The sequence below is a fragment of the Elaeis guineensis genome, chromosome 1 (genome assembly GCF_000442705.2).
Source record: "Elaeis guineensis isolate ETL-2024a chromosome 1, EG11, whole genome shotgun sequence".
NCBI classification, from domain to species: Eukaryota; Viridiplantae; Streptophyta; class Magnoliopsida; order Arecales; family Arecaceae; genus Elaeis; species Elaeis guineensis.
Genome location: NC_025993.2, coordinates 8,935,114 through 8,962,991, shown reverse-complemented (window position 1 = coordinate 8,962,991; position 27,878 = coordinate 8,935,114). Strand labels below are relative to the sequence as shown.

Below are 27,878 nucleotides of genomic sequence, written 5' to 3'. Positions count from 1 at the left end.
TAGTCCATAAACCATGTAGGATAAATTATTATTATTAATCACCATGACAGAAAAAGCTGAACATCACTCACAACCATCATCTCACTAACTCCTATATTATTACTTCTAGAGAACATCTTATTCAAAAGAGGCACTTTCTAATGACACAACTCCAAGAAGTCATGCGAGAAAGAACGAACCACCACTGATGCATTACATCACTTCAACAGCCAGAAGTCTTGGCTGTGCTACTCTTGTTATCTTCTCCTTCACCTCTGGAAGCATCATCCTTCTTCCCGGCAATCCTCCGGGCATCAGCGAAGAGATCGACAGGCTCAGATTCTGCAACCTTGCCACCTTCCAGAGGGGTGCCATGCTTGTACCTCATCCTCAGCATCTCATCTTCTGATAACTTTGCCTGTGCCACCCCATACTTGATATCATCCTTGCCCTGTGCCATCTCACTCCCTCTCTCTCTCTACACTGAAAGTGGGTGATGCTGAAATTAATGTGCTCAATTTAGAGGTGCAAACGAGCAGTTGAGAAGGAGGGCTCTTGGAGACACGTTTCTCTTGCTGTGTTTACGTGGCTACTCTAAGGCCTGCTGCTACTGCAACCGACTATTCATTTGGAGTATGTGTTTGGGGTTGATGGACGGCTCAGATAGATAGATCTTTTGATCATGGTTGACAGCAAGAAGCTGGCCATGCAGTCGCACCAGTGAGCTAACTATGCAAGTCTGTGACCATGTAATCCAATTTACACCGATCAACCGCAAATGCAATCAAACAATAAACGGAAAACTAGACTTGTCATTCCGTCATCCTTTCTAAAAGCATTAAAAAGAAAAACAAATTCAACTTCTCCAATCAATGACAATATGATGTAACTGAACCTTTTATCAGATTACACTGGCTTCACAACGAGGCCACTTGTCATCAGCTATACGAGGTCAGGTACTTTCATATTACAAGTTCCTAAGATGTTTGGATGTTAAACAATTAGCAAAGATTACTTAAAATTCAACATCCAGTTGGTAAGAATATCGACACAAGCTTGAGTGTATTCTCCCCTTTCTTTCAAGAAAAAAGTGGCCACTTTTGCTCGCCCATAGCATAAGATATAATATTCTTTTTGAGTGGTGCAATATATTGAGCACCATGGAATGCAGCAGCCCTCAAGAGATTGATGGGTCCCAGATCAACAGAATATGCCTTCTGAAAACCATCGAGTATTGCCATCATAGTGACATTAGCAGCCTTCCGTTCCTTCTCATATTGTTTCAGTAAGGAGAGCTGCGGAAAGAAGCAGAGCAAATGCACTTGTTAAATCCATTATTTAAAGAACAAAAATGGAATGTCTCTGACATATCTCTAAGTACATAAGACACAATAAAATCAGGTTTTACAGAGAGATAAATGGGAGTTTTGGAAACCTAAGATGGAGGGTGGTAGATCAGCTTTCTTAACAAAGTTGCAATTATGAGATAATCCTGTGTTAGACAAACCACCACCACATCTTTTACCTATATTACTCATCACTTGCATGAACTCAAGGCAAATCTTCTGAAATGTGAAATTTCGTAAGAATAGCAAGTATTATAATCCAATACCACATGTAAACCTATAAAACATTAGGTGAATTCTCCTTTCACCATGTTAGCTGAGTTCACAAAAAAGCATGTAGCTGACATTTGACACTGCTGATGCCAGCCCCAATCTTGGTTTAAAAGGTGCAGATTCAACATTATATTACAGTCAGTCATAAGAAGCATGGCAAGCTGAAAAATTGATCCAAATGCAGACCTCATGAACACTGAGGAATCTCCCATAACACTAGAGGTTGCCCTAAATAGGAATGATTGGCAAATAAGGATTCATAAAGCCAACCTAATGGATGAGACAAGGCTCGATGATTCTGGTTATGTAAGCCAATTAATGCTAGATCTTGCTAATCCAGTACCACTACTAATTGACTGCATATCTAGGAGGTAGTGAGATTCAATCTAAATTGCTAGCGAATGAATTAACATAAAGCTATGAGCAACAGTACCCTAGGGCAACTAGTCATAAATGATTCTTTGCACAACCATGCGGGAGGCTTTATAAATTCACAGGTTCTTGCCTAGCACTCCAAGAGAGTAGAATCTTAAATGTGGAACAGATTACATTCATGAATAAGCATCATACCCTACACTATAAGATTTAACCTTAAACAAAATCTATAGAAGACAGAAGATTCAGAGTCCACCATAGGAAAGAAGCAAACTAGTGGCAATGTATATCAAATCCAAGAGCAACAAAATATTTTATAAATAATAACTTTGTTTTGATTTCAACTTGATAATGGTTTAAAAGAATGACTATAATGAAAAATGATATTACAAAAATTTTTATTTGCACAACAGAGACAACACTGCAACATAAACAGTACATTAAGCTTGCTTATGCAAAAGAATTGCCAAGATACTTGGCACAGTACAGTGTCCAGGTACCCCAAAGTATTTGATACTTCAACCACCAAAACTACTGACGAAGCGACACCTCTGCTGAATACAATTTTTGGTCATAGGAAATAAATATCTTAATGTTGAAGAGAAGTGTAACTTAACGAGTCATATTATTACTTTTAATAAAAAAAACTTACACTCATGTTGTAATAACATTAAACAAGATGGCAAAAATGGGTAATACACGCTAATAGAGTGAGAGCAGTTTAGACTAATATTGGTAGTATAGTTCCGAAGTGCCACCCATTGTAATAAGGCATTTTTTAATAGCACACTCAGAAGTGAAAAAACAAAAGCAACAAATGCTCACACTTCTTGCTAATTTAAACAGGATATTCCACTTTTGGAGTGTTATGGATGTCCTGTCATATCTTATTAGTTGGCACCGCAGAAGTCACTAAATTGAAGTTTGCAGGTAACATGCCATAAAATATACAATAAATTTCTCATGAATGAATTTAATCTTGTACTACTCCATTGCACCAATTATATTAACAGAATTTGGCAGAAGTATTTTCAAATAAATGCCATATTACAGCATAGTACTGCAGCTTTTGATCTAGACTATAATAGCATAGCCTAGAATAAGAATGAATTAAACTTCAAGTCAGAATTAAAATTACTAAAATATGGATCAATACCTCCCCAATGTTGGTGCCAACTTTTAGACCCTCAGCAATAACCTTTGCCAAAGCATATGCATCTCCAAATCCTAAATTGACACCCTGACCAGCTAAAGGATGGACGGTATGTGCTGCATCACCAAGAAGCACCACTTGTTCTGATGCATAATCATGAGCATGCCTTAGTGACAAAGGAAAAGCCAATCTTTCTGAGACCACATTTGTAACTTTGGGTGGCACCTCAAAGCATTCTGCTGTTGATAGAGTCCCATGACCAGTAACCCAAGAAAATCTTTCCATGTAATGATCAAGAAAACTTGACTGGGGATGAGGGCCGTAACCATAATCCAAAGCATGGTTCACTGCCTTTACAAAATCATCCTCGCTCACGATTTATGGTGCAAAGATTCCTCTGGACTCATTGTCCACACAATGTTGCTAAACTTGTCACCTATAGGTAAAAGTGCAATTGGACCAGAGGCCAGAAATCTCTGCCACGCACAATGATTTTCCACAGCATGCTCAACTGTACATATAACTGCACTTTGTGAATAGTTCCAGCCAGTAGTCTTCATTCCAGCTATCTCCCTAACGCGTGACTTGGCGCCATCAGCTCCAACCTGTAATGAACCTAATAGATAAGATTGACTCCATGATTTCATTGAGAAAAAGAACAAACAAGAACTCCATTGCCACCCTCAAGGTACATTTCCATGTACTGTTTGATTATCAGCGAAGAGTTTATTGCCAAAAGTTGAACATCTCCACAGACATTGACTGGAAAGGATCAAAGCCTGGAGCTAGCAATTACCACCAATTTTGCATGGAGGCTCTTTCCATTACTCAGGTCCAACTTCACCAAATGACTTTGATGGATTTGTTCAAAAGTATCATCAGACAATATTGTTCCTGATGAAGTGCTCTTAGTGCTTGCTTGATAAGTAGCTGTTCCAGCAGATGGATATTTTGACTGGAAACTCAGAGATGTTAATCTGGCAGGGTAGATTGCCTTCTCAAAGTCTTTTTCCTGCTATGATATAATTTTGGAAGCCTTAAGAGAGGTAAACAGAATCAATAATAATCTGTACTTCTAACAGATAGGCAGTCATTTGTCAGACAAGGTATCATTCATATTTATTGTTATCATTTACATGTTGCATGCTATTGAGATAAATTCCAGGAAACAATAATGCCCATGAAAATGAATAAGATCGCAAAAATGGACACCTATAGTTAATAGATGCCATGTATTCATTTACTTTGAACCATTGACATATTTATAAAAAAAAAAAAAGAAATATTTTATACTGCATGAAAGACTAAATTATTTTGAACTGTCGACATATTTTTTATATTTCTAAACTCTCGACAAAAAGAAAGGGATCGTATTTGTTTATCCACTTCCTGGTGGAATGTTGGATTTCTGTTGTTCTATCGGACTACTGGATGTTTTTTGTTTTTCACAAGAACAACTAAAAATGTACCAACAATAATCAGCATATTTGGCTGGACAAAAAAATTAAGTACTTTTATATACTTAACAAATTTCCATTCCCAAAGCAGGTTAATTTCTTATGAATCTACTTGGCTACCACATGTTAATAGAATTTTAATAGTTTATCTAATTAATAAAAAATTAATTAGTTGTAAAAAAAAACCTCCAGATTAAGTATCAGATTAAATTACAGCCACCTGAAGGTAAGCCTTTCTACAATACAACAAAATTAACAATTTGCAAGTACTCTTGTATAATCTACACCCTTTCCTATTTTTTGTGTATGTGGTTGCTAAAATATATTTACTTTGCACAATTCAACACGATGCTATTTTCTGGATATTTGGTTGTATTGTGGTGCATGAAAAATCTTATAAAAGTCCCCCCACCCCACCCGAAAAAAAGAAAAAAAAAATCCTCTCAGGTTTGCTCAAGTATTGTGTAGGCAATGATATTAATGAATCATCTAGCAATCACTTTTCTAATCTTGCTCGACAATTTTCTTATATTTTAAAACACCAGAAAAGCATGACATTATCATCCATCCATGTTTTGAAGCCTTGTGACTTTCCAAAGTCATCACCTAGCATCTAGGAAGCATAGATACGGCAAAATGGCTGCCGTACAAGTATCGGATACGTATCTGTATCATACCATACCCCATATCCATATGGCAAAATGGCTGCTATACTTTTAAGAATTTGTTGCATCTCCGTATCCGTATCGTACCATACCCATGTCCCGTATCGTATCTGTGCTTCCCAGTCTAGCATAGCTTATTTGGCTTAGTGCCTTTTAGCACATATTTTTCTCTCCTTACCAACACCCATTTACTGCAACCAACGATAGTGTTATTCCTTTTGCCAAAGATCACATGCATGAGTAGATGAAGCATATTGAGATAGATTCTCATTTTCCCTCATCACAACCATGCTAAAATGTTAATGGTGCCTAGTCCTGAATTCTTTCATAAGCTAATTAGAAAGTTCTATGACCAAATGCTTCTCCTGTTCGGCAACTCTCCATTTATCATCCACAGAGAGAACAAGTATGAAAAGTGCACATGTATAAATAGGATATATTTTTTATTTCTTACATGAACCATAGTGAGGGCAGTAGACTGACGGTGACTAAAATTATTTGGACTATCACCAAAAACACTCAATTTTCACAAATTAGCTCCTTAATGACCTTCAAAAAAATGCCTGTTAATTTTAATGTAAAGGACCAGTAGAAAGCAGCTCACTGAAAAGAAGCAGAAGCCATTTGTAACTCATTAAATGTGACACTCATTAAAAACAACAATACAACACAGATTTAAATAAATAGGTTATACCATCAGCAGCACAAAAATATATTTGATGGAATGATTACCTGTAAGCACAACAAAAGAGAATTGCAGAGCACTTTGTTCTCCACCACGCATCTAAATCACAGAAAGTCTAAAAGATTATCAGTCAGAACAGCTTCAGTGATAACTACTGAAATCTACAGATATGTCAACATACCCAAGACATTCTTTGCCCACATCTCTGGCATTATACCTTGTGTAACCCAACCCCGTGTAATCCCACACCTATAAAAAGTGTGTCTAAGCACATGGTTAAACTTACAGAATATCAAGTACCAATGAGTTATGTCAGTAATTTAACAACTTAAATAACATCCAAATTTAGATACCTTATGAGGAAAAGATATATCAAGATTCAAGACAATATAAATATACCATGTGAATTCTACACACCATGTCAGTTTTTCTTTTTAAACCATTGCCTTACTGTTTGGTATTCCAGTCGAGAGAGTATATAGAATGAAATAAGAATGAAACAAAAAATCCTTTTAGTTGGGTAAGAACTATGCATAACCATAATCACTTGATAATAATGGAAAATGTGATGCCCCAAAATTTTATGATTCTAATAAGCATTCTAAGTACAAAATGTAGGTTGACAAATGATGATTGATATAAACAAATATACAATATATGGGTAAGTACTATGATGACATTCTTTTTTAGATAGGCACTATAAATTGAATACAAATTACATGGACAAAAAAAGAAATCTAAACAAGAATTTTCCTCAACAACTAGGTTGGAGCATGTTTAACACGAGCTATTCCTAAAAAGGAATCTCATCACCACACAAGTATCTAGTAATTATTCAAACATGGCCTAAACCTACAATCTCATAGATATTCACCAGAAAAATAGGCAAGAAATAGCTATACCCTGAAATGGTTTTAATCAATTCAATAACATCGACATTTAAAAAGTTAATTTCATGAAACATAACACAGACACACTTCATTGGCAAAAGAGGACTGAGAACCCAAGCATGGCACTGATGAGCTTATAAATGATTCAAGTAAAAAAAAATCACAAAGAAAACAATACTCTGAATGTACAGTTGCTAACTATTCCTGCATGAGTGTTTTAAGTCATTTGCAGCTTTTAATGTGTTTCATGAACCATACAATCATTGCTAGCAAATAAAATTTGTAAAAATCATATGCTTGTAGAACATCAAAATGTTACTCCCAAATCCAAATGCCTATTTTGAATTCCCAAAATCATTGTTTCTGATGTTCTTATTTTTATGTAGCTTTAGCACAAACTATACAAAAAAGAATTCACTAGCATAAATCTACTCAATTTTATTATTTTATATAGCATTATAAGACAAACTTCTCTGTTACCAAAAGTTGAATTTAAATTATTTGATCATCATTTTACGGTTTCACTTTCCTAGAGTACTCTCATATAGCCAAATCCACATATCAAGTCAGAAGTGGTACTTAATGGTACCCACATCAAGTTATCCCTGCCAACACAAGTTGTACTCAACAATATAACAATATTTCTACTGAAGTAGTTAGTTCAACCATGATAAACAATGATAAAGAAAGTCCAAAAGGAACAATCACCTGCATTTGATCAAAAAAAGCATGTCTTTGTTGCTTAACATAGTCCCAAGCACCAATCTCTACAAAATAAATGACAAATTGACAAAACAGTGAATTAAATGCGATATAGTCCTTGCATAGAAGAAGACGGTATGGTATTAAACAATCGTTATAGAGATAAAAGAGTATGCTACTAATCTATTAAAGAGGGGAGATATTTTATCAGTAGTAAATGCTACAGAAAATATAAAAGTTAGAAGCAAGGTGCTTAAAATCCATGATACTAACTTATGCAATGCAGACAAAAAAGCGAATTCAGTTGCCATTATAAGCCTTAGAAAACTAAGTCTCATCATACAATCATGTTCATTCATCCATTAATCTAAATGATAGATTGATGCATAAAAGAACTCATGAATAGAATAATTAAGTCCAAACATGCCACAAAAAGTTCACTAGTAAATTGGTCAAACTTTTCAATAAAGCCTTGCCTGGACATCGGGAAGACAAGAACTCTGCTGCAGCAAATACGAAAACAAGTGTATTGCAATAGACAACATGTGCAAAGGAAGAAAAGAATATAAAAGAAGAGAAAGTATTTAAAGGAAGATATTTTGAAGACAAGGAAATTGGACTAAGAACCAGCATTTCTCAACTGAAAAAAAAAACTATATTCAGATCAATCAAACAAGCAAGCATTTTTGAAAGCATAAACTATGCAACCTCAAGTTATTATGACCATCACTAGCTAGTCGCTAGGTTGCAAGCAAAAAAAACTTTCACTGAAAACAATTTTCACTTCCAAAATGAGTGTTTCAATATTCATGCACTTGCTTAAGAGAAAGTGCTAGTGATTAATGGTCTTATGTATCATAAATTAGTTATCCTGGGATTAGACATTATAAAATTGATACTTGCGAGTCCCAAAGATGCAGTGACTGGCTATGACTAACAGGGAATTTTTTATTCATCCAGGTATTGTGGTCAACCTGATTCTTTATATAAAGAAAAGTGGACTCATCGCATCCTGCTGCAACCATGCCCATTTTGTTCTTCTCTCTTGTTCTCTCCCTTCTTCATTTTATCCTTCCTCGCATATACATATGGACCTTCATACCTATTCTCTTTTCTTTTCCTTCTCTCATTGCTGGTGCCCTTTGAGGAAGATGTTGATTTTGTTACTGCAGGACAGCCACAAAATGGATTTATGACTCCTGATATATTTTCAGCCTCTACAGCTTTGAGGGTTGTTTACTGTACTATCAATTTTCAACCTTAAGCCTCTGACTAACATAATCAATTTCAGAAATTTAAATGGGACACAGAAACAATCAACAACAAAATTGTTTTAGCTGATACTCAATTCCATGTAAATGATTTGTCATATAGACTCTTTGGGTAAGACATAAAAAAATTAACAAGCTTTCCCCACTCAGTTGGGGTTCAACTTTATGGATCTGATTATACAAAATGTTTTTTATCCACAGTAAACTCTCAAATCACCACCTATCATCAAAGTCATCTTTGGCACTCCAACCAGTGATTTATCCTTCAACATGCTTCTCTATCCAGACCTTAACCAGGGTCACCTTTGGCTTACGCAACAGAACCACACCATCTACCGAATTTTAGCCCCTGATGTTAATTATCAATCTCCTCCTCCTGAAATCTGTAATTAACTCTATCATTTCTAAATTTATTATATATCTACCATATAATATCAGTTTCATTGAAAACTAATTTCAGTTTCAAAAGAGTTATCTTCAGATGCATAGAGAAGATAAAAGCAAGAGACTTTTGAATGAAGAGAAAAAAGGTTCAGGATGAATGGCTTATAACAATGCATGAAAGGATAATTGGTAAAGCAAAAAAATAAAAATAAAGCTGGTGATTCTAGCGGCATGCATCTAGAGAAAAGGATTCCTTAAGGGTCCGTTCTTCTGTGGATAAAAAATTTATCTGAAAATCTATATTTTCCTACGTAAAATTTTTCAGGCAATATTTAGATAGGAAAATATTTATCCATGTTCTTTTATGCATGGAAAAGTGACTTCGAAATCTGTTACCCATATTTTTTGCATTACTACTTTCTTGGCAAGTTGTTAAAATTTATCTATATTTTCCATAATATCCTTTAGGCTCTTCAGGTTTGAAGAAAATGGATGACTGAGTTATTGGGCATTGAATAATAGAGGCATTGGATATGAGAATGGGGTATTTTAAGAATCAAATCAAATGCTTATTTTACTAACTGATAGGAAAATGATTTAGCCATCCCTTAAGTAAATAAGCTTTTCCCTCCATTTAATGGGTAAATGCTACCTATGGAAAGTAAGCTATCATCTTGAGAAGTATGAGAACATGGATAAGTTGGTCAAAAGAAAAGTTGACCAACTTTCTCATGATATTTACCCACAAAAAGAACAGGCCCTAAAGCATAAGCATGATGTTAAAGGAACAAAACAAGATTAAAATGTGTAAATAACATAATGCAAATTTATCAACTAACCAGTCCAAGGTCCAACACCACTAGGGGCATAGCTTTCATATTTCTCAAAAAAAAAAAAAAGGCAAATTTCTCATGAGGTCAGAACATGGATAGATGTTTCTAGTTTCTACAAAAACTAGATTCTAACACCAATCACAAAAGGTAAAATCAGCAAAATAATATGACAAGTATAATAATATGTTAAGAAAATCTTTGGATGTGAATCTCCATAAAATAAGAGACATATTATCACATTAATTGGATTTATTTGTTGTTGTAAAGATGTGATTAACATTACTTAAGAAAATAAGCATAATTCTTCCTTAAAGACTATTGCAGCTGGTTTCTGGTTGGCACCGGAAGATAAAGGAACGCAACACTGGACCAACCTGCAAAAAAAATCCGGACCGGAGGATGGTGCTCCGACGAGGACCCTCCAACGCTCAAGTCAGAACGTGCAAACAGAGAAGCAGAATTTTGAGCTTAATGAAAATGGATTACTTATCTGGATCCTCGGGATTTGGATATTTATAGAGGAGACGGTTGTGTAACCATTTTTGGAAGACTGACCGACCAAATCTGACGCAATTATTTTGTCGCGATTCTCCAAATCAGACGGTTATACTGGCGAGATTCCCTAGATCAGACGGATATACCGGCATGATTCTTCGAATCAGACGGTTACGCTCAGATAGGAATGACAACTGTGATCAGTTAGTGCCTGCCTATTATACCTGAATCTGGTCGGTTCGTTTTCAAAAAAAAGATCAGAGAGTGTAGCGTGCCAACTAGAAATTGGATCGATAGCTTTCCAACCTAGGCTCGGTTAGATGGGTTGATCTGGAAGTCTAACCGAGTTGCAGTTGTTATACTGACCAGAGATTGTCCCGTTATGCCAGCCAAATAAGAATCGAATGTGTCTGGATGTCGACCAGCTGATCCTCCGACTAAGGGTCGGAACAGACATTTGTCGACTATGAGTCGGGCCGACCACAACAATTAGGCCGCCTGAGGGATGCCGACATGGACCTAATGGGTCATAATGGGCTTAAGTCTCCATACATCACCGATCCATTCCAAATTACTCCTAACAAAGACCATCTTACAAACTAAATCCATGATAAATATATCCAACCATCTAACCACATTGCATAAATCAAAATTTCAAACAAAATCATATATGACCAACAAATTTAACACATAATACAACATTACATGATAGAATGTAAAAAGTCAGTGATATCAATACCTTCAAAAAATGATATGGTTGCAGGAGTAACTGTACTGACCCTTGAATCAGGTATATCATCTTTCTTGAGACAAGTCTCAATCCTAGGGCAGGATTGCTATCAATAATCGCGACACTTAAATGCTTTGTCAATGGGATACTTGCTGTGAGATGCAAAGAAAGATATGATAGTTTAAACAATTATGATACAAAAGGAAAACTTTGGATAAGAAATCATTAAGCTTGTCCAGTGCTTGTGAATGTGGTAGCTCAGATAGCCACATTCAGTTAGAGGCATGAATACCTAAAAAAAAAATATTGTACAGATAATTAAATGTGTCATAAGTCAGTAAGTCACAATATGTGACAGATACATAAGATGGAAAATAGAAGAAACAAGTTATGAATGACACTGATATATGTATGTTGTTAAAGACATTAGATTTTTGTTACCATTATTGGGATTTAAATTCAGTTAATGAAAGAAGTCAAGGAGGGTAAAAATCAAGAGCACAATCAGCAACAAGCAAACAAATAGGGAAGAAACAACATCCCATTCCATTGAAGCTCTGTAAACATCAAAGAAACTAAAAACAGTGATCAGATCTAAAATTAAAAAAGGGAATATCATGACTTGCCCATCTTATGCATGTCAGGTTGCTCTTTCAAGTCATTACAACTTTCACTAACCTGCTCCACTGTGAACTCTGAGAGTTGAAATAAATGACCATTGTGATGGGTCATTCAAAATTTTGATAAAGATAAAGCTCATCTACCTTGTTGACATTGAAATCAATGTGCCACAAATAACCAACTACCCAAGGTGTCCCAAAGTGCTGGACACTTCAAACTTTTTGAGAAACTGAAATAAGAAAATCTCCATATAATACAAATATTTTCAAATAATTCTACAAACATATCAAAATATATCAACCAAGATTTGCCGTCTCGGTACCACACCCCATACCGATGCCACTTATTACTTTGTCAGTACGGGGTTGGTCCAGCATATCGAATGTTCGTATGCCCCTCGTACCACGTACTTGGTACCAAACTGGTATGGAATGATATGCCACTGTCTGATTTGGTATGGTACAGCAAACCTTGATATCGACTGCTAGATTTAATTGACTTAAATGTTCAGATAACAATATGACTTATTAGCAAAAGGCTTGCATATTATTGCATATTAAATAAGTAAAAAAATAGAAAAAAATTGCATGATCTTCACTAACCCTCTGTTTGGTATGAAGGATGGATAGAGAAAGGATGGATGAGGGAGAGGATGGATGGATCTTTCATTTATCCTCTTATATGTTTGGTAAATATGAAAAGATACATATGAATGATTCTCTCCTCTATTTAGTAAAAGAGGAATGAAAGGAAGAATGGATGATATTTTTAGACATTTTTATCAAACTACCCTTTGATAAAAAATATTATTATTATTGTTAATTCAAACACTATTTATACTAAAGAAGTGGAACAATATATAAATCATAATCTTTATAATTTATAATTTAATAAATATTTAATGTAATATAGTTTAATAAATAATTTTATAAATTAATTATATATGAATAAATTTATTTACATATTAATTATATAAACAATAATTAATTTATAATTAAATTTTAATAATAATTAATTTTATACAAATAGTTAACTAAAAAATAGTGAATATAAATAAAAATAGAAGATAATTTTAATTATTTACTTATAATTATGGAAATTATGTGCTGAAATTAGAATAATTAGTATAAAATTTAATAGTATAAGGTAAATAGCATAGATAAAAGAAAGACATACATAAATAAAATAAATAAAAAAGTGAAGAAAAGTTAGGATTTTGTTAAAAAGTTAATAAGAGATAATTTTATCGATATAGAAATCTATGCCTCACATACTCCATCCATCCTTCCTTGCATTCCACCAATTTGGGAAGATGCAAAATGGTGGACCCGGATGGATGGACAATCCCCCCTTTTCATCCATCATCCCTAAAACCTTTTGAACCAAATGGTGGGTGGATGAGGGTCATCCATCCTTTCAATCCCATCCATCTTTCCTCTCATAACCCCAACCAAACATAGGGTGAAAGTGCATGGGATTTTAATCCAATATGGTCTAACATTTGAAATTGTTGAGAGCTATGCACATAACTTGCGTTAAAATCTGTCTTGGTAGGACACTTCAAGTGTGACAAATGTGGACACTTTGGGTTCACATCAAGATAGTTAGGAGTTTCCTGCTGAATCATGCTATGCTTAGGTGTCCAGTAGTACCAAACAATGAAGAAATTTTAAATCTAAAGTTCAATGATATAATTTTTCATGAAATATGGGACTATCTTTCTGGGTAAAATACTTTCATCTTCCTTGAATGAGTGTAGCATGGACAAATGGGATGTCTGCCAAATGCATCAGCATCACATCTCCTGATTGGGCAAAAACCAGAGAAATGCATCTAGGACTACAGGTGGTTTCCACAAGATATGGATTGGTTTAAATTAATGACAACACCTAAAAATATCAAAATAGGGCATGAATAATTTGAAGCAAAATATATCCCCTTCAATTAAGTTATAAACACAATTATTACTTTGTATATGATAATAGAAATTGGTTATTATTGCCGAAGAAAAGGTTCAGTGGGAGATAATTCTTAAATGCTATCAGCTTCGGCTTTCTTTTCTGCTTTATCACCAACAATAAGACATCTCAACCATTACCTAAGCACTTTGGGCATGCAAATTTTTGACATGTGAACAGGTTACTTTACAGGTATCATAAGTTCACCTGTATTCTTCTTCTCACATCTGTTAAAGCACTTTGTCAGTTACCTAACTTTATACTGTGACTGTGTCCCTTGTCTCATTTTCCCAAATACATATCCAAAAATGTTCTTTTAGATGGCAAACGAATGTCACATATTAGATCATGGAATATTTCAATGGTAAGTAATGGCATCTATACCCAACTTTTGAAGCATGCAGAAAAAGAAGACCAGATATGACTTAGAATGAGTGTCGCCATTTTTTCTTATCGAGATAGCAGGTATCAAAATTTTGATACAACCATTAACATTTTGGATAAATAGAATGCATTAAATTAACGGTATCCCATATGTTGGACCACTGACAATGTCAACTGTTTGAATAGAGTGGTTAAAAGGAAAAAAACCATTTATAGTAACAGTAATACCTACATAATGCACATGCAAGGGCCAAGCCCACCATGCCTCCACCAACAATGGCTATGTCATGTTGACCGGACTTAGTTGTCATTTCAACCTGCTCTTCACAGTCCTATACAGTCACAAAATTAGTTCTGGGTGATCTTCAACTCATATAAATGAATATATGATAAATATCTAAGGAAATAGGGGGGGGGGGATGGAGGGAGAGAGAGATCCTGCATCATAAGGCTAGCTTTCCCAATGATATTGTATATTCTATCTTAAAGCATGTTAGAATAACTAAGATACTTCTGATAAAAATATTGCGATAAGTTTTAAAGGAAAACAGAAAAGTTCATTAAAAATCAATGGAAGCATTATGAAGATGCGGCTAGCAGCTCTATAACCTTAACCACAAGGCACCATGACATCTCTTATGAGGTCTATTGCAGATTAAACTGCTTCACATCCATCCTATGTTATATCGGTTCATCCTCTGCCAAACAAAGCATCTTCAATTTATCCTCTCTGATTTGATAATATACTCATGTGGTCCTTTTCTTATTTGTCAGCACCTTACATATGTAATTTTTGTAAGAGTCATGGAATCCAAATTTCATGCAACCATATCTCTCTACTGAATTGTATCATCTATTCACATGAGCCATTTCTAGACAAGAAATACTGACATCCAACTAGCTAATCCATACTCTCCTTCAATTTACATTGCTACCACCAAAAATTCATAGTTACAAAGCATGGACATCAGATCAGGTAAAAAATGGTTTTTTGTTTTAAATTTTCCTTTTCCCAATTTCCAATAAAAGTTTCAATTTAACCCCAGAATCAGAAAAGCTGCAAACAAACAGCACCACAAACTAAGCACCATATTAGACCATCCTAATCATGTGTTCGACAATCCCCACATAACCAAAACACAATCTATGGGCATCTAATATGACTTGGCATCATAAAACAGTCTAAGCATATTTAGATCATAGCACTTATAGTATTTGATGATTGGAAGATAACTACAGAAAACATTACTATCGGCACAAGGCAGCAGCTGAGGCTTCTTACTTGAGCTTTTTCCGCCCTCGGATTAGAATGAGCTCCTCCTCCAGCATCAAGATTGCAAAAATTCCTTCTTGGTATAACATTTAAGGTATATATGACGGGCACCACTTTCCTTGCAATGCCCCTGATAAGTTCAAACCAAACCATGAGATATAGAAGCACAAATTCTACCCTAAAAAGCTAAATAACTAAACAGAATCGAACCAAAAGGCACCTTTTTAAAAGTAACGTCGATAAAGCAGCCATCATCTGCGTCAAACCAAAGGGCAGTGCGTAAATTAGTTCAATCATCCATTTTTGGCCAAAAAAATCTCCAGATACAATATTTTCTATGTTTCCAATTGTTCACTGTTTCTTGGTCCATTTGAATGTAGAAAAAATGTCTCTTAACTGAGGTAGATGATTCAGTTAATGGGTCTATCTTAACCTAAAGAAGTTTGTACAAAAACAAAATTATTTTTTCGCAGATAAAATTCCCAAAATGATCAATTTTCCGTGATTCCGATAAGAAAAGCCAAAGCGAAGGTCCTACTTTTTCTCTCGACGATCAAAGAGAAAAGAGAAAAAAAGTGACTACGCTATTAAATTCGAAAAAACTAATAACATTGTCAACATAAAACAGTTAATAAGTCCATAGATCATTTAATCAAGGCACGACTGATCCAAAGGAACTGAACTGAAGCACAAGGTTATTCGTTCACCACCATCCTTCTGAAAAATTCAGATACCAAACAAAGGGACTCACCAACTACAACGTAGTTCTTCTAACATAATCCTCTGCGGGCCACGAGTGTTTTCGAAACAGAAAAAGGTGTCCGCTTACCATACTTACTCCCCTTTAAAATCGAGACAAAGGACAAAATTTCCACCGAGACCACGACCACACCACTCCACGGAGAAAAACAAAAACAAAGTTCTCCAAATTGGTAAAATTTCCCCCAGTCTCGGATGGATCAAATTGTCAAATCATCAAAATCGATCAAAGAACTTCACCAGATGTACCGATACTATAAAATCTCCAGCCAACTCATCTCCAAAACTACTTCTCCGCTCCAAGAACTTTCACAGCATCATCAACGGCCTTGAACAAAAACGAAATTTCAGCGAATTCACAATAGACCGAACTCTTTCAACGATGCCAATCATCAAATCACCTATGAAACTCTAAAAAATTCGTTGGATTCCTTGAGGTCGATCACCAAGATCCTCCTGGACGCACCAAATCCCTAGAAAAACTGCCGACCAAATGCAAAAAGAAAAAAATCTCAAAGAAAATGCCCTAATCCAGCTCCAAAGATCAAGGGAAGCGCAGAATCGATCCAGGGTGCCCTCGACCACCTTAGAAGCCTCCAGATCATTCCGAGCCGGCCGAAACTCTAGATCAACTGCCTTACTTGGGTCCTATTTTTCCTCTCGACGATTACAGAGAAAAGAGAAAGGTGGGAAGAGAAGGTAAGAGAGGGCGAGAATCGAGAGCACTTACCGCTGGAGAAGCGGTCGGGAGCAGTGAGTGGCGAGAGATCTCAGCGAAAACCCTCGATTTGAAACCGCTACCCCGGTCCAAGCCGGTTCGATGGACAGACCGCGCGATCGACCGTCGGGAAAAGGGAAGTCCTCTAAATTAGAATTCGGCCAGCGCAACCTATATTCATTAAATATTCAGAAATAATTTTGAAATGGGCCAGTCTAAATCCTATTGAGAGAAAAAAAATCTTCCACTTCTAAATTTATCAATACTAATATAACAATTATTTGTAGTTCTTATGATTATCAAATTTTCAGAAAAAAAAATAATTAGGTCGCAAGAAATAGTTTAAAATATGGTATAGTTAATAAACTTGTGTTCATTTCAAATCCCAGCTGATGGTGTCCGAGAACTGACCTAATTTGCAATGTCTATAAATTGGATCTTATTCGAAGTCAGGTTTGATCAAGTCTAATTATTATTTATGTTCTTTTTAGCTCCATGCAACTTCCAACCCCTGGTCTTTAGCCCAGTCATCTCTTTTTACTCATTATATTATTAGCTTTCTTAGACCCCTTTAGCATTTTAATTTATACAAATTAAAATCCAATAGATCAAGGTGGATTGTGAATCCACCATGTGTGAGTTCAATTCCCATCGTTCGACCATTACATCATTTTAAATTTTAAAAAAAATTGATTTTCAATATTTTATTTTATGGCGACAAAGAACAAAACAATCACTATAACTTTTTCTTTTCCTACTTCTTCCAAACGTAGGATAATCACAAGACTTTACAAGTTTTTTCTATCAATTGGGCCTCTCCTTTCACCGCCTTCATATGAATGGTCTACAGGATTCATAACTACGTCTCTTACTACATGACATTTACCTAGTCAATACTTGGATGTAGTTCTATCCAAATCTTTTTAGTTCACATCAACGTTACTCGCTTATCCAACTATTGCTAAGCAGTTTTGGGGTTTCAAATGAACCACTCTATATAGTAATCTTAATATGATTGATTTATCCTCTTTGCAATTAGTTTCGTTACAGCACATGCTTCTCTAGTTAATTGTCCATCTTTTTCAAGTGTGATTTTTATGGTATGTATAGCTATGCTTAAGGATATATCAGTTGAAGTACATTCTTCTTTTTTATCAATAAACACTTCTTCCCAAACTATTCAAGCTTTTTCTAATGCAAATGGCTTTTTAGATATATATATATGATGATATCTACCACCTAGGTTATATAAACTCTATAATATTTTTGACCACTTGATATATTTGTCATTAATTTTTAAATCATATGATTTTTGATATACAAGCAATTTAGAGATAGTAGATCACATCCAATAACTCTAACCATCAATATAAGATTCTCATTATCTGAATTAGACTTGATCGAACTGAGTGAAGATTGACTCAATGGATATCTAACCTAGGGCTTATTGGATTAAAAAAATTCTTTGTAATCTCTTTTATTTTTTTTCTTCTTTTCCTCGGCATATTAGCCTAACCCTTCCTTTTCTTTCAAGGCTCCAGAAGAAAGAGAGATGTTTGAATTCCTCGCAAAATTTATGGATTAGTGTTATAGTATTCTTGCAAGTACTCTTTCTTTAATTTTTAGATTAAATTTTAGTTTCGACAACCATATAATCTATAAAAAAATTCCTTTCTTCTAGGCACCTTTTGGCTGAGTATATCTTTGTCTTAAAGAGATAGAATCCATAACGAATCATCTCCCATGGAGTCACCATATGTTTGATGGCTAGCTAAAGCATCGAGTGGCAATCATGCAGACCCCTTATAACTATGGAATCAGGTAGGCAAACTAAATATCGTATTGAGTAGCAATTTTTTATCAAAGAGTGAAGAGAGGCGCAAATTATCCTACACGTTCAAGATAGTTTGTTGTTAGAATTTGCTTTATGAGGCAGTTTATTTAAATAAATAGAAGTTATTTAGAAGGGCAATTATCCTAAAAGAAATTTTCATATAAAAGAAATAAAACGACCAAGAGCGAGCAATTAAGGGGAGTTCCTGGAGCAAATATCTTTCTTTGTCATAAGAAAAACAAGAAATAAACTTCATCTCGAAGAATACATTCTCCACAATATGACTACTATTAATTTGCTAAGATATCCCAAGTTACCATATATCCAAGGCTTTTGAATTAAGACTTACCCTCTAAAGAAAAGGTTTGACTAGCTTTAGAGTTTTCTTGGTATTCTTATTATTTTGTAAACTATTTTACTTTTTGATTTAGACCATGAGAGGTTTTTATGTGAATGGCATTTGTTAGTGTATGAATAATAATCAACATAAAGTATTGGACAATTTATGAGAGCTTTAGGGAACCAATGCATCTTTGATGTTATGCAATAAATTCGGTATCAAGTTCAAAAAGTTTATTTTTTTGAGGTGTGGAAAAGCATCTGCAATTGACTTCATTGATCATAAGTAACAACTTGTTGATTGAAATTGCATATCGAGTGATTTTTGGTCACTATGATTCTTTGGAGTTGGTTTGATTCTTTGAGTTTGTTGGTCAAGATAGCCAATTTGATTCTTTTATTTATGTTGATCTTTTGAGATCATTCATTTTAATATCGCACTGTTTCTAGGAGCTCATTATTCCTATCTTGATCGATTGCATTGTATCATGGTTCTTAGAGATCTTTGGTTTACAACTTGATTTATCACTAGTTTATAACCCCCGTGCAATGCATGGGATGCAATTTTTTTAAAAAAAAAATATTTTATTTATTTATTTTATTATTTTACTCTATATATATTTCAAAAATAATTAAAAATATTAAAAAATTATATTTTGTGCATAGTGTGGATTATAAATTATCAGACAAATCTTGTAATGATCAACAATCTTGATTTCGTAAAGCTCCTTCATAAACTTATTATCTCTCAATAGTAGAGTCGACAATATTATCCATCGATAACTGTTGCCATCAATGATAGCAATATCTTCAAGCTTGAGATAGAGTGAAAATATACCAATGTGGTGATAGACGACAACGATCTTGTGAGATACCAATCAAAAATCAGTTGGTAAGCGTGCCTCTAATTGATGGCTTGCGAGAAATTTAAATTTTAGAAATCGAAAAAAAAATCCTGTTATTAAAATTTTGAAGATCCAAACTTTAAAAAATTATTTTTAAAAAAAAAATTAGAAATCTACTACTGTCCAAGGCCAAGCTACTTCCAACATTGGATTTTTTTTTTCTAAAAAATTCTCTACTTATATGTAATGTGGGCACTGCAAAGATAAATAGATTTTATAGTTTTATATTCTTAATTTTTTTTCATGCTAAATGTAAAATAGATATAACTGAATTACACTAATATAAGAGTGTAAAACATGTATCACTATTGTTCCACATTGCTCTCTGTTTCAAATAAAATTTAAATTCAAAACTATATTGCACCATTTCACTGACTTTTGGCTCAAAAAGGTATTGGAATTCAAGGTTTGATGCATGTATATATGTTTTAAAAATTTTATTTTCTAAACACCGCAGTGGAGAATAAGATTAAAACACTTTTAATCTGAATTATGCATGTATAAAAATATAAAACCACATAGATCTATCTCATATGCTGAAATTGATATATGCTGAAATTCAGATTGTGATCAAATCATATACCTATTTCATAATTTTTTTCTTCGAATCTGGATCTGAAAGAAAAGAAGTTCTCTCTTAGCCGCACAAGTGTCTTACCTCTATGAGTATCCATTCGAGATCAGTCTGGAATAGCCCTTTTTTAATCTGAATTTATTTTTCAAAAATTCAGCCTGCTGAATCTGAACAAAGCCTGAATCGCGATCAACGCTTGATCTTTCTTCTTGATTTTCTTTTTCTCCTCTTCTCTAGAGTTTCTCCTTACTTTGTGCTACTACAAAACACCAGCAACTAGCAAATTATGGGACGCTCAATACCTTGGGCGTGGAACTCCTTGGGACTCACGTCCCAAGGGATGGACGTGTAGAACACCCAAGAGAAGAGAAAAGGAGAGAAAGAGAGGGCGTGGGAAAAGCCTTTGGGCATGAGGGGCTACTGGTTTTAATGCTTTAGAGACCTTAGGGGAGGTCCCTTTAAATAGGCATGAGGATTGAATCCTATTCAATCTTATAATATAAGTTCTACTTATATTAGGATTTCTATTAACTTAAGTTATCCAACTTACATTAGGAAGTTCATTAGGCGTCAACAATTGGAACCCTTGTATCCATAATTAGACATCCCAAAATACACCCAAGAGATGCCCCATAAGAGAACTAAAAATCCTCTAATCAATGGACACGCCCAACTTGATCAAATCAAGATGGCGCCCAAAAATAACTATCAAAAAAATTAATTAGGGACTTACACCTTTAATTAATATGATCCATAACCTTAGACACCCAACAATTGGAGTCTCATAAATCTAATTTATATAGGTTATTAGCAGATAATTAAGTTAGAATTATCTTATCAATAAATAATCTCAACAGAAAGAGGAATTGGGTCCAACCATATGCTAGCAAGGTTATCATGAACCCAATGGATTTTTCTAAATCCAATTAATACTTCATAAGCTCAATTATTTATTCTAAGCTTAATCCATTTATTGTGTAACCTCATATGTTTAATTTTATCTGATAGTGAGATATACAATGATCTCTATAATTGTATCATTGAAACTTTTTTCAATGAATTTCACTCTAACTCAGCAAGGATTGTCGATCCAAAATGATCTTAGTGAGCTCTCACAATCCATCAGTGACACCTAGCAGTATGTAGTGGCAATCTAGTAGAACTGAAATAAACCTCTAGGTATAATTAACGTGTGATTCAGTCTCTCTATCGTGAGTTTCAACTAGATGACAGGTCATGGATAAATCGTCAAATCTCAACATCAATCATATGATAGATTCGATTAGCTCAAGTCCAGTTGTGATTTCTATGAAAACTCTTTTCCATCAATCATACTACTATGGCCATAGATTGTTGGACTTAGCCTTTCAAATCCCATAAGACTACTCTCTATCAAAGTCGATAGATTCTATCTTGATGCGCACCCCACTCCTATAGTGGACCAACTATTGTCAACATCCACTACAAGAGCTCATTGAGATCCATGTTTATGTATCAGTCAAACTTCAGCAGCCTCACTGCGAGTAGCAGTACCATCTCAAATCAAAAGATCAGTCATACAACTACAGTATTGAGACAATCACTGATGATTGAATAAAAATCTAAGTGATCTCTTGTATGGTCATGCTCCATACTAGTTGTTCTTTAACAACCATCCATACTTGTCGTCCTGTGTCTCTACATAGTAGATCAGAGACTCATCTATCCTGAAGAAAGTAATTTGTACGTCAGTTTATCCGAATCTATTACCATCCTCATGATGATCCTATGATCGAGAGTATTTAAGAATTAAATACGTCTCTAATTCTCAACATTTTGAGAATATGTATCGAAACTAATTCCATAAACGATTCAAGGACACATCACACTTAAATAAAAAAGAAATTATCTTTTTATTGATCATATCAATATATTAAGTATAAAATTATGTCCTAGAATTATTACAATGTGTCAGCCATATTGACTTTTAGGACATACATCTAACAATCTCTCACTTGGACTAAAGTCAATTGGCCATAAATCTAAGTCTCATCTTCTCAAGGTAGACTTTCATTTTCAGTTGGCTCAACTGCTTAGTCAGTGGATCTGCCATATTGTCTGTGGAGTCTACTCTTCATATCTCGACATGAGGTAGTCGCGTACACTGCTACTCTATGTGTTTGGACTTCTGATGAGACCTTGAGCTTCTTAGCAAAGGCTATGGTGCCATTGTCTTTACAGTACTGTATCAGAGCATGACATTCAGTTCTACAACTAACATTAGAGTCAAAATTTGTCATACACATCTACAGCATGCTCAGTCTCCATTATTCGATAACTCAAAACCCTTTTGATATATCGAACAAGAATACACCCTGATGTAGACATTCTAGCATCAATGTATCCTCCCACTCTTAGCTTTTTCTCCAAAGATCAAGAACAAATCTTTTGTGCTTCTTAAGTACTTAAGGATGTTCTTCACAGCTATCCAGTACTCCTTGCTTGGATTCGACTGATACCTTCTCGTGACACTCACAACAAGGATAATATCAGGTCAAGTACATAGCATGGTGTACATGAGGCTCTCTATGGCCGAAGCATAAGGAATCTTGCTCATGCACTGAATCTCGTCAGATGTGGTCAGACACATTATCTTGGAGAGACTAATATCATGCTTAAGAGGTAAGAGACATCTCTTGGAGTTTTCCATACTGAACATTTTCAGTACTTTTTCTATGTACAGCTTTTGTAACAGGCCAAGCATCCATTTAGGTCTATCCCTATAGACTTTTATTCTGAGAATATAGAATGCTTTTTTTAGGTCTTTCATGGAGAATTCTTTGGACAACCATCTTTCAACCATGGTCAGTATGGAAATGTCATTCCCAATAAGGAGAATATCATCCACGTACAATATGAGGAAGGTGATCGCGCTCCCACTGATCCTCTTGTATACACAAGGTTTCGCTTAATTTTTGATGAAGTCAAATGATTTGATTACCTCATCAAAATGATGGTTCCAACTCTAAAAAGTCTGCTTTAATTTATATATGGACCTTTACAACTTGCAGACTCTATGATCACCATCACCAGATGTGAAACCCATAGGCTGCTCCATATAAATATTTTTCTCAATATATCCATTCAGGAAAGCAGTTTTCACATCCATCTGTCAGATTTCATAATCATAATAAGCCGTAACAGCAAGCAAAGTATCGATGGATTTCAGCATGACTATGGACGAAAAAAATTTTTAATAGTTAATGCCCTAGCGCTGACTATAATCTTTTGCCACAAACCTAACTTTATAGATCTTTACCTTACCATCGACACCTATCTTCCTTTTGTAGATCCATTTACATCCAATGGGTACGATATTCTTAGGTGGATCCACTAAAGTTCAGATTTGGTTTGAGTGCATCGAGTCAATTTTTGACTTCATAACATCTAACCATTTCTCAGAATCGATGTTAGACATCACCTCGTCAAAGGTACTAGGGTCATCACTATGATCCCTATCTCTCATAAAGAATATTTTTTTTACTTTCTCTATAAGCATATTCATGTACCTTTTAGAAGGTCGAGAGATCCTGCTAGATCTACGAGATGGTAGAGGAACATCAACTACTGGCTCATGGATTATGGATTCTTGAGAATCTATAGCTCTGAGCTCTTCAGAGATTTTCTTTTCGAGCTCCACTAACCTTCCACTGCCGCTGTTGGTGCAAAAATCTGCCTGCGTCGGAGAAGCTAGAGTCGAGGGAGTCACGGTCGCCGCCGGGACCTGCAAAAGAAGTCTAAACCGGAGTTGGGGTTGCTCCGGCAAGACCCTCCGACGCTCAAGTCAGTTCTCTGCCTCAACAAGAATGGAGTGCTCGAACGAAAATTTTAGCAGAGTTTTTGGGATGGAAATTAGAGTTTAGAGAATAACGTATATGGGGTCTCCTTTTTATAGGCGGAGGGCGCAACGGACTGATAGCGACGTCTGTAGCCGTCTGGCCGTGGGCCGTTCGGGGCCAGAAGGGGCTTGTTATGAAGAGTAGTGGAGTGAAATCGTGGCCATCATCGTGACCTGCCACGTGGAGTCTGTTGCAGGGAGTGGAACGGCGTCCGTTGTCGTGACTTGCCAGAGAGTGGAGGAGCTGCGCGGTATCCATCGTAGGAAGTGGAGCAGAGTCGTGGCCATTATCGTGGTCTGTCAGGGAGTGATGGAGCTACACGAAATCCATCGCAGGAAGTGGAGCAGAGTCGTGGTCGTTACTGCGGCCTGCCAGGGGGTGATGGAGCCGCACGGAATCCGTTGCAGGAAGTGGAGCAGAGTTGTGGCCGTTACTGCGGCCTGTCAGGGGGTCCAGGCCTGTCGGCCGAAGTTCGGTTGGGGTGTCTGGCGGAGAGAGGTGGCTAGCTATCCATCTGAGAGGAGCTCGGATGCTGGAAATTCTGTTGGGTGCCTTGGGTGTTAGGGCGGCAGGCGAGGACCACTTGCCGCAAGAGCTCGATCAGAGGCTTCCCGCAGACGTAGCCCGGTTTCGCACAGACTTTGGCAGAGGGCCCACCGGCGGTGGATGTCGGATGGTGTTGGAGAGGTTCGTCTGTCGGAGGGGTCCAGCTCCTGGATTCCATGAGCACGGCATTTGCCCACTTGTAGAAGTTCGATCGGAGTTCGATCTCCGTAGAAGCCCGGATGGGGGTCATTTGTCGAGGAGTCTCGACCCTCGTAAGAATTCGGGGTAAGGTCTACCTGCAACAGGGGTTCAGGGTGAAAGTCCGGCTCCCGTAGGAGCTCGGACGAAGTCTGCCTGCACTTGAAGTCGGGGATGGAGTCCGGCTCCCGTAGGAGTCCGGACGAAGTCTGCCTGCAATTGAAGTTGATGATAGAGTCCGGCTCCCGTAGGAGTTCGGACGAAGTCTACCTGCGGTTGAAGTCAGGGATGAAGTCCGGCTCCCGTGGGAGTTCGGACGAAGTCTACCTGCGGTTGAAGTCAGGGACGAAGTCTGTCTCCCGTAGGAGTCCAGACGAAGTCTGCCTACAGTCGGGGCCGAGGACGGAGTCTGACTCCCGTAGGAGTCCGGGCGAAGCCTTCTTGCAGTCGGAGTCGGGGACGGAGTCCGGCTCCCGTAGGAGTCCGGATGAAGTCTACCTGCAATTGAAGTCGAGGACGAAGTCCGGCTCCCGTAGGAGTCCGGATGAAGTCTTCCTGCAGTCGGAGCCGGGGACGGAGTCCAGCTCCCGTAGGAGTCCGGACGAAGTCTACCTGCAATTGAAGTTGGGGGCGAAGTTCGGCTCCCATAGGAGTCCGGACGAAGTCTACCTGCAATTGAAGTCAGGGACGAAGTCCGGCTCCCATAGGAGTCCGGACGAAGTCTACCTGCAATTGAAGTCGAGGACGAAGTCTGGCTCCCGTAGGAGTCCGGACGAAGTCTTCCTGTAGTCGGAGCCGGAGATGGAGTCCGACTCCCGTAGGAGTCCGGATGAAGTCTAGAAGGTGGTCGATCATCGTGGAAACTTGGGTGGAGTCCGTCCGTCGCGAAGAATCCGATCGACACTGGTGGGGGCTTATCCGTCGGCAAAACTTGAGAGTGTTGCGGAGGCTCGGCTGCCAGAGAGGTTCGGAAAGATGTCGCCGAAGGTTGGAAGTTGGTAGAATCCCCGGAGGGTCACTCCTGTCACAAACTTCGGCTGGGGGGTATTTTATACCCAATAGCCGCCATCCTGGATAAACTATTTTTCTAGAAATATAGTGTTTTGACTCACAATCATATTATGATCTTGTGGAAAGTAGTAGTATCCTATGGATTCTTTTAGATATCCTATAAAGCGAGCTATAATAGATCTATCTTCTAGCTTATCCATCATCTGTCTCTTGACATAGGTCGGACATCCCTAAGTCTTGAGATAATCCAGACTCGGCTTCTTACCGAACCATATCTCATGCGGTGTAGTAGGAATGGACTTTGATGGAATCCTATTCAATAAGTGAATGACAATTAACAAGGCATGTTCCCAAAGAAATAAGGGTAGATCAGTGAAGTTTATCATGGATCGGACCATATCCAATAGGATCCTATTTCTCCTTTCGAATATCCCGTTGAGCTGAGGTGTTTCAAGAGGGATCCACTAAGAGACTATGTCATTGTCCTTAATATATTCCAGAAATTTTTAACCAAAGTATTCATCTCTTCGATCAGATCAAAGAATCTTAACGGATTTGTCTGTCTGCTTTTCTACTTCATGCCTGAATTTTTAAACTTTTTAAAGGCCTCAGACTTGTGTTTCAAGAGATACATATATCCGTATCTAGACAGATCATCGATAAAGATAATGAAGTAGGTATAACCATCCCTGACCTGCACATCAAATGGCCCACACACGTCGGTGTGTACCAGGACAAGTAGCTCTGTGGCTCTTTTTCCATGTCCTACAAAGGGCAACTTGGCCATCTTTCCTCGAGGGTAGGATTCGCAAGCTGGATACAGCTCTGGGTTAAGAGAGCCAAGGATCCCATCCTTCTCTAGTCTGTTTATCCTGTCCTCTCCAATATGGCCTAGTCTATGGTCCCACAAGTACTTCTAGTTTATTTCATCTCTGGATCTCTTTTGGCCTACGACACTTACTATTTGTTTGTTTAGATTCATATTCGCATCAACATGCAAGTGATAAAGACTGTCAATTAAAAGACCTCATGCAATCAATTTATTTCGTAAATAAATAGAACAAAAATCTTTATTGAAATAAATTTCAAAACCTTTCTGTGCTAGCACAAACATGAAAATTAAATTTTGACTAGATACAGAAATATAATAACAGTCTTTTAAATCTAATCTAACATCAAATGGTAATTGAAGAGGATAAGTGCTAACGGTCTCTGCAGCAACCTTTGCTCCATTGCCTTCCCTCAGGATCATGTCGCCTTCTCTTAGGATCATGTCACATTCCCTTACCTCTTACTTTCTATTAGATCCTATATTGAGACACAAATATGAGTACTCGAGCCAGAGTCCAATACCCAACTAAAAGTAGAAAAAATTGTAAGGTTAGATTCAATTACGAGCATACCTTTAGAAGGCTTATCACCCTTTTTGGTCTTTAAACTCTCTAGGTATTTAGGACAGTTCTTCCTCCAGTGACCTTCAGTATGACAGTGAAAATACTTTTCCTTTGCCTCAGCCGCCTTTGAACCATCCTTCTTCGGCTTGCTCTTTTTTTTTTGCTTCTTCACAGATTTAACCTTCTTCCTTCCAGTAGACTTTCTCTTGGAAGAAGAGGCCTACTCTATAGCGAGAACAGTGCCCTTC

At 36.7% G+C, this 27,878-nt stretch overlaps 2 protein-coding genes across 2 annotated transcripts; both read right to left on the bottom strand.

Moving 5' to 3' along the window:
* Nucleotides 1-661, bottom strand: LOC109505524 (SEED MATURATION PROTEIN 1). The gene has a single exon (XM_019848460.2). It carries the CDS (start codon nucleotides 437-439, stop codon nucleotides 203-205), a length of 237 nt encoding a protein of 78 aa, XP_019704019.2. The 5' UTR covers nucleotides 440-661; the 3' UTR covers nucleotides 1-202.
* Nucleotides 662-771: 110 nt separating this feature from the next.
* LOC105036774 (uncharacterized) lies at nucleotides 772-16,939 on the bottom strand. The gene is given in 12 exon segments (XM_073248603.1): nucleotides 772-1,274; nucleotides 3,130-3,503; nucleotides 3,506-3,731; nucleotides 3,923-4,138; nucleotides 5,981-6,032; nucleotides 6,115-6,182; nucleotides 7,532-7,590; nucleotides 11,248-11,322; nucleotides 11,325-11,390; nucleotides 14,434-14,533; nucleotides 15,451-15,604; nucleotides 15,695-16,939. Coding segments are annotated over 12 exon segments (1,683 nt in total). The 5' UTR covers nucleotides 15,772-16,939; the 3' UTR covers nucleotides 772-1,058.
* Between the last annotated feature and the right edge of the window lie 10,939 nt (nucleotides 16,940-27,878).

What these genes read in the sequence shown, in the direction of transcription:
- LOC109505524 (XM_019848460.2), bottom strand. Translation starts at nt 439, where the DNA reads ATGGCACAGGGCAAGGATGATATCAAGTATGGGGTGGCACAGGCAAAG.